At 37.4% G+C, this 8563-nt stretch overlaps 1 protein-coding gene across 1 annotated transcript in view; it reads right to left on the bottom strand.

Annotated features, from left to right (window-relative positions):
* Positions 1–2632: 2632 nt before the first annotated feature.
* CD36 (CD36 molecule (thrombospondin receptor)) overlaps positions 2633–8563 on the bottom strand; it is a 28412-nt gene continuing 22481 nt past the window's right edge. The window contains exons 9-14 of the mRNA XM_010001786.1: positions 8079–8266; positions 7173–7291; positions 5072–5145; positions 4312–4366; positions 3965–4129; positions 2633–3240 (exon numbers count right to left, since the gene is read on the bottom strand). Coding sequence (XP_010000088.1) covers positions 3965–4129; positions 4312–4366; positions 5072–5145; positions 7173–7291; positions 8079–8266 — 601 coding nt within the window. The 3' untranslated portion in view covers positions 2633–3240. The remainder of the gene's footprint in view (positions 3241–3964; positions 4130–4311; positions 4367–5071; positions 5146–7172; positions 7292–8078; positions 8267–8563) is intronic.

Consider the following 8563-nt stretch of genomic DNA (forward strand, 5'->3'; position numbering starts at 1 on the left):
AAAGAAAGAAAGAAAGAAAGAAAGAAAGAAATTAGTTATTATATTTAATTTATTTTTAAATACTACTGATGTGTACACTAATGAAAAAAACAAGTCCTTGCTTAATCACACCGTTGAAACACAGAAAACAACAATTTTCTTTCTTTTTCAGGGTGTAGTAGCATGTTTACATTACCTTAACAGACACCAGTAGGCTAGGTGGGAAGAACAGGTTTTAAGAAATGCTTTGAAGGTATAATTACAGTTAGAGATCAAGAGCTGGCACACTTGCTTGGGGATGGAAGTATGTGAGCTGTTAGATCTTGGGTCAGATCTGATTTTCACTATTAATTTTCACCTATAAGGACCTGTGATGTGTGGGGAACATGAAGCACAAGCTTAGCCAGGATCTCTACTCACCTGACCCATCAAACCAGCAGAGTCAGCAAAGTGCTGGATGTGCTGCTGGATGTCCTAACACCATTCTGCCAACACCTACAGCTCAAAGGGGTAGAAAGCAGGTCTCTTTCTGTGCTTGTTTCTGAGATTGTTTTAGAATTGCTTCAGTTTAGACATGCTAGAGCTCAGCTCTGCCCACAAAGTCTACTCCTTTCTGCAACCAAAGCATATATATGTCACTAGTATCTATAATGTATCATGCAGCAACATGAAACATGATACACAGTTCTAAGCAGCTGTGATGCACCAGAGTGCAATGACATAACAAGGTTAGCCATAAGCTCACTTATTCATCAATTTATAAAGTCAATCTCTAGGAAAAGAAAGTACACCCCAAATATAAAGCAAAACTAAGGATTTCATTATCCAACACAGAAGACTTTATTTACAATTACAGATTAACATCTCAGAAAGAAGCATTTGAGCTTTATTTTATTTGCATTGAGATCATTAGCATTTATAATAAAAGTTTATCCTGCACTGTTTGAACAAATGTAAATACTTAACATTAGCCATAATAACATGAATTAAAAATAACTGTAACCAATGCTTTGGACAAAAAAAAAAACAAACTACTAATGATCATTCAAGTGCAGTCTAGGTGCTGTACATAGTTTAAATGTCAAAAATTGCATAGAGTTCAATGAGGTTATACATATGAACAAAAGTATTTATGTGCATGCAAAATTTGGCCCTGAGACATTTAAAATCATGGCCTGACTTTCTGGATCGCTGCTGCTGGAGCAGCACATGGCACTGAACAACACTAGCAGAGCAAACACTAGCTTGCTGACAATGGCTTGAAGCCAAAGAAAACGAAGCTGAAATGCTAGCTCCTCACAAATGACAGGAACATTGCTGCTGTTACTGTGGTGAAAAGATCTCACTTTCAGCTTCTGGCACAGAAGACTAGTTTTATTAGAAAAAACTTGGTGTCAGATCTTGAAGTACAGCAGGGATGTATGTATTTCAGGGGAGAAGGTGACCTAATTACTTTAGTGGTCCAGGTCGCAGGGCTCTAGGGATGACTTCAATTATGCCAACTCTCCCCATATTAACATGAGAACAGAGCATCACATATGACAGCAGCAGTAATGTAGAGATGAGAGAAAGGTGTTATTTTTCCTTGACTAGCAAGCACTGTTAATACTCAAATGCATTGGCTCTCTTAAGTGAGAGCAGAGCTTCCCTTGAGTGCCACTCTTCCTTCACATCTTCTGCCTTGTTACATTTCCAGTTCATGGATGGAAAAAGAGAGTGTGGCCTTGTACTACATAGACCTTGCCCTCAAGAATCTCTTGGAATTTCTGTAACTCATCACCTCTGTTGATAGCTGTGTAACTTTGTCCATAAAGAACATGAGATTAAAATAATGGCATTTTAGTCTATAGGGTTTTCCCTTTTATTTCCAAAGGGTGAAAACTCTTTACTAAAGATACCTGGTGAAAGATATTGTCCTTTACTAGCAAGATAAATCTGGTTTAAAGTCCACTGGAGCACTACTTCCAAACACCAGGTTATTACAGGCTGGCCATTTTTTGTCTTCCCTTTTCTCTGCAGCTATTATTTAAGGGAACAAGAGATCCAAGAAGAAATCTTAAACAATGCTGATCTTAGGCCATCTTTCTGAATCCAGTGAGTCCATGGGAAAAGGAGAGACACCACAACACTCAATTATCTGCCCCATTGACTCTCATTTCTTACATATGGCGTTCAGATCAAATTAAAAAGTAAACCATTTATGCATGCTACACACTGATGCACCTCATTAAACAAATGGTTGAACAAATTGCCTTGTGGTAGATGGTTTATTAGTTAATAATTGGGGCTACCTGTTTTCATTTATACTCTTCTATAGCAAGGAAGTGGAACCCTTGATTTTTGATCAAAATAATTATCTCAGTCCTTTCTGTGTCTGGACATATTCTGAAATATGTCACCTAAAGGTGACATGTGAGATCATTCCCTGAGGGAAGCTTTGAGCAAAGTGGAGTTAGGGCAGAGCAGAAGCTGGTGTTCAAGCAACAGCCAGAAAGAAAGCACACAGGAGGAGCAGTAAGAGCTGTTGAGCAAGGTAGCAGGTAGCTCAGATTGCTAAACAGCTGTGGAGACAAATTTTTATGAGCTCCATAAACATATGAATGACTGTGTCTATGAGCCATCTCCATATAAAATGTATAAACCACATATTTTAGTAGGTATTTTATTAACTTCATGTATTACAGTTAGTAACTTTACATAATAAACTTCACATTCAACGCAGTTCACATCCCTGAATAGAGGACAGAGAGCAGTTCTGTTGCAGCAGCTTCCATTCCTTGAAGGAACTGAAAGAAAAATTGCAATGAGAGCATCTAGAACACAGCATGAGCTCAATGGTGTTGTCATTCCCAGCCTGTGCTCAGAGACAGAAGGTCAGCAAACAGCTTTCACTTGTCTTGCAAATCCCAGAAGAAAAAAGTAGCAAGTTGCATAAATGGCAGAAGATGATCTAAAATCCAACTGCACCTCCTCTTCAGTCTGCTTGAATGTAATTTAAAACTTGCAACGAAGTTCAAATAATGATTTGTTTGAAAGCATAGTTTCCATGGCAGCCTCTTTAGTGATATCAGAAGTGTGGACCTTCAGAAACATCATCTTATTTGGGTTAGTGAGTTGGTCTTCTCAAAATGGACAAGCATATTGAATTCCATAGCATGTGGACTGACCGTGCCTTAAATCATACCTTTTGTCTCTGAATTTTAACTGCTGCTTGGCAGAAATTTCAATTAAACATTGACTACTTCTGAAGTCTTTTGTTCCCTGTAATTAAATAAAATCAGAATTCAGCATGTGATGAGGTAAGTCTTTGTCTTGAAAACAACTCTTACTAGAGCATACTTTTGACCATAACATCATGTCTCTGCCCTTCTTTTAAATCACTACAAAAATGGGTGTTTCCCTAGATAGCAGTGCATTAATTGACCACTTGGTTATTCTACTCATTATAAGAGTGGATTTATAGTCTTAGTGTGCTAGGTATGTTCAGGAAATGTTTAGACTGACATGAAAGTGGTGCAGGACTGACAGAAAGAAGTGAGAAATCCTATCCAACACTCAATAAAAATGTAATTTACAGTGGATTCTCTGAGCCACAGACAGAGTTATGTCCTGGAAGAGCACAGGAATCTGCAGATGTGTGGCCTCTGTCCCAGAGAAGTACTAGAAGGCATTTAAGAACAGTTTAGCAGTCTTGGGTTAAATGTCTATTTTCAGAAACTCACAACAATCATGCTGTGTTTTGGAATTACAAAAGTGTTGGTCTTCTGATATAGTTCCCAATACCCTCTCCTGAGTGTGTTAAGAGCATCCTGAAAGGTTTAGTCTGGAAGAAAACTTGAAAACATTAGGTAAATTACCTGGATTATTTCCCACAGAACAACTACTAAATGTATCACCACTTAGAAAATAAGAACAGGTAATGATTCTGAACTTCTTGAACCCCTGAGGAAAAGTTAAAGCTGAAGACCGAGTCGTTAGTACTTACTTATTTTGATTTCTTTGATACACATATGAAGAAGGAACCCATGAAAGAGATGAATAGCACAGAACCTGTGATCAGTAACACCATCTGCAGCATACCCAGCAGCTGGACAGGACCCACGACTTTCTTTCTGAACATTTCTGCTTTCTCATCCCCAATAACAGCAGACTGAAACAGTGCAAGAAAAATGTCAGTTAAAGGTAAATATGCAACCCTCACTTGCTGAATATATTCTAGAATTTTGCAGATCACAGCATAAGTTATATTGCCCAATTTCAGGACATCAAGACTGAAAAACCTAGGACTTCAAAGTTTTTTAAACAGTGAAGATGAATAGAAAATATACTAACCTCATTTAGCCAAAGAACAGGAAAAACATAAGGTTTTTTAACTTTTGATAAAGCTCTGAAATGAGAAAAAAAAAAAAAAAAAAAAAGTACAGCATGTTAACTTTAGTTTGGTGAATAAACCCACACTCTGCTTAAAAACTTTTCTTCTCCTCTAACTACATTTCCACTTTCCAGATGTGGCTTTTTAGTTCTGGATTGGAAAAAAAAAATATTATTTTTTTTTTTAAAAGCCAGATGTATGGGATCCCAAAATGCACATCTGTATATGTACATTTGTGCCAATGAAAATAAAAAAAATAAAAAAAAAAGAGAAAAAAAGAAAAGAAACAGCTAGAGACCTGTCAACTTTTATGATAAAATCTACCTAGCAACAGAGCACACATAAACTCTCTCTCTCGTTTGATTTATTATAGGAAATACACTTTGCCTTCCAGTTCTTCCTCGTGGTCCCAATTTGGGTTTTGTAATAATGTTATTTGTAAGAACATGTTGCCTGCTAAGCTTCTATGAGGAAATCAAATGTGTGTTAAAAGACTTGGGCTGTGCCTTCTTCAAGAATTCTTGCTGTTTTGCTGAAATTTATGTTCTCTGAAAAATCTTGACTGAAACTTTTGTAACCTTTGAAAAAGTATTTTCATTCCTCCTTTTCCCAGCCATTTGTCCTGACATTCTAATAGATCAATCAGCCCTCTTGGAGGAGGAAAAAAAAAAAAAAAAAAAAAAAAAGTATTTAAAACCAAAATAATTAAGTAGTACTTACTCAATTTTTGGTGCAGGTCTCACAAGGAGATTTACTTGCAGCCTTTTTGCAAACTGTAGTGTAAAACCAGTGGTCTAAAACCAGAAAAAAAACCCATGTTAATTTAATTTTTTTAATTGAATGCATAATCCTAGAATATAGACTGTGTCAAAAAGCACCTTGGTATTATTTTATCCTTCTGTTTTGAAGGATTCAGTTTTAATGAAATTTTAATATCTCTAAAGGTCTCTCATTTAGCAGAGAACTTTTGATTTTGTGTCTTCGCCATAGGTACTTTTGTAATTCGCAAACAAAGCAAGGCTGAATAAAAAAAGGTTAAAAATACTGAATCAATTCTCATAGAATAATAGAGTGGTTGGGGTTGGAAGGGACCTAAAGATCACCTAGTTCCAACCCTTCTGCATAGGCAGGGACACCTCCCACTAGATAAGGATGCTCAGGGCCCCATCCAACCTGTCTTTGAACTCTTCCAGGGATGGAGCTTCCACAACTTCTCTGGGCAACCTGTGTCAGTGTCTCACCACCCTCACAGAAAATAATTTCTTTCTAATCTAAATCTCCCCTCTTCCAGTTTTGATCCATTACCCCTGGTCCTCTCACTACAAGCCCTTGTAAAATGGCCTCCCTGCTTTCCTGTAGCCCCTTCAGATACTGGAAGGCCACTATAAGGTCTTCCCGGAGCCTTTTCTTCTCTGAACTGAATAGCCCCAACTCCCTCAGCCAGTCTTCACAGCAGAGGTGCTCCAGCCCTCTAATCATCTTTGTGGCCCTTCTCTGCAGTTACTCCAGGAGCTCAATGTCCTTCTTATGTTCTGGGCTCCGGAATTGGACACAATACTCCAGGTGGGGTCTAACAAGAGAGGAATAGAGGGAGAGAATCACCTCCCTTGACCTGCTGGCCACGCTTCTTTTGCTGCAGCCCAGGACACGGTTGGCTTTCTGGGCTTTGAGCACAGATTGCCAGCTCATGTTGGGCTCCTCATCAACCAGTTCCCCCAAGTTCTCCTCAAGGCTGTTCTCAATGTGTTCTCCACCCAACCTGTAATTGTGCTTGTGATTGTCCTGACCCAGGTATGAAAAATTTAATTTAAAAATATGTTTTAGGGTATTTTTCTAGCAGAAATTAGTAGAATTTTATTTTTCAGTAAAAATAATGTTTTTCATAGGGTAAAAAAAAAACGTTGTATGTCAGAACAAACATCAAAACAAAGGCCAGATCTTTTCTTCATCTCCTCCTTTTCCCCTCTGTCATCCAGAAAGCAAGACAGAGTGTGATTCTTGAAAATTTCATATCTTATTTATGAAATTCTGGTTTATTCCAAATAAACTGAAACGAAGATCTAACTTTAGATTTCCTCATTGGAGATACATAACTTAGCAGTCAAACTATATGACTGAAAGCGTTTTAGTGAGAAATCTTGAGTTTTATCTTTTCATTCAGATTAGGAGTAAAATAAAATTTTGGAGCCTTATGATATCTCAAACTATTCAGAAGACTTTGGTAAATACACTTAAAGGTAAGAATCTGGTCACTGGAACAGAAGTAGAGGGGAAATTGAAGGCAATCAAAATTAGAGCTGTCATTGGAGCTCTGTTGGACAACCATAGTCAAAAAAACTACATTAGATCTGTTCTGGACTAGTCTGTTTAGACTTCCAGCAGTTTTCTTGGAAATAAACTGATCTATATTTATTTAATTACAACTGATATAATAATTAAACAAAAATGGCTAACTATAGAAATTGGGAAAAAAAGAAGTATAAAGGGAACAGAAGAATTTTTATAGAGAAGAATTTTCTCAAAGTGCTTGAAGGTCACAGAAAAGCTATGGCATACTTTAAAGTTTGCAGCATCTATCTAATATCACATTACCACTAAGGAAAAATCAAAACTTATTTTCCAGACCTTGAAGGTCAGAATGACTCAAAATTCTGTTCTAAACTTCTGCTAAAATGTAACAGCTGTGTGAGGAGACCTTGCCAAAGCGGGCATGAAAATATTTTATCTTTTGCTCATTGGTCTGGTAAAGGGCTCACTCTACTAAAACGAAATTTAAACATCACAAGTTTACTGAGTTACAATTATTAAATATTGTACTTACAGGCTCTATATCTAGAAAAGTCTCATGTTCCTGCTCATTTGGACTCAGTCCTTCAACATCATGCAATATAGAATCACTTGCATGAAGGAAATGCGGAAGAGAGATAAATACTGGTCTTCCTATTTGAAACAAAACAAATCAAAACAAAAATCACTTGAATCATTAAACCCTGCTTCAGTGCTCATATTCTGAGGTAGTTTTCCATGCAAACAATTTTTTACATAGACACAAAATCCTGATTAAAATAGAAAGAAAAAAGAAAAAGAAAAAAAAAAAAAAAAGTGATTCTACAAAAAAAAATAAATTGCAGGGTGGAATAAATTGTAAATTGTAGTTACCAATCCTACTTGTCTGTGGATCTTGCAGTGCTCCCAGTTTCATGTTGAGGTAAGGACCTGACTGACACTTATCCCCTTCACCTTCATGATCTTCTTTAGTCAAAAGCAAGACTAAGGGGAACCCATGCTATGCACTCTACACCAAATGTAGACTCTGTATATAATTATTTTATTAAACTGATGCTAAACTAATCCAGTAGTGTCTCTCAGTGTCTGCGTGTGCATACAGTTGTGCGCACACACACATACACACAGTGTGTGTGAATTATCACAAATAGGACTATGACTATCTCTGGCTTATAGTGGCCCCTCCTTTCCTTTCTATACTGCAGTGTCACTATACAGTCTGTAGCATCATAATTTTGCATGGCACTATGCAAAATACAGAAATGCTATAGTCCTCGTTTTGGAAAATGAGGCTGCAGAAGCTGGAAGGGTCTCCCAATCTGTGAAAGAATTCACAGACAAACACAAATGGCCTGGATCTTAGAGTAGCACCTCAGCTACAGGACACACACTTTCTTCCCAGGTAAACAGCTCATTTGGTAGTAACATGTCACTACTATACCTGCTTTGCAGGCACTTATGTCTAGGACTCCAGCCAACGTGCAGTTCTGTGATATGACTTCATCTGTACAGAAGCAATAATTGTCTCCAACTTCAGTGGGTGATGCAAATGCTTCACGAGGAACTGCGAAACGATAGAGTGAGATTCCCTTCACATTCTGCTTGCCCTGGAAAACTCCATAGATCGATCTGAATAAAAAAGGAGTTACATGTTTCAGTAATTTGCATTAAAAATCTGGATTCATGGCAATACTCTTTAGCGATCCCCCAGCTGCTTCTCTCTTAAAAGAAACAAGTACTCCAGGGAGCAAGTGTCCAGGCTCTCTCCACTCTGTTAGAAGTTTGTTGGGGTGTTGCTCTGTAATGGAGAATATTCCACACTTTCACGAGAAAGATGTAGAAGCTCAGAGAGGAGCACAAGAATATACAAAAAAGACAAAAAAAAAACCCAAAAAACTAGTGATAAACAATAAAAACAAATCTAAC

This window comes from Chaetura pelagica, unplaced genomic scaffold (assembly GCF_000747805.2).
Source record: "Chaetura pelagica isolate M959 unplaced genomic scaffold, ChaPel_1.0 scaffold137, whole genome shotgun sequence".
NCBI lineage: Eukaryota > Metazoa > Chordata > Aves > Apodiformes > Apodidae > Chaetura > Chaetura pelagica.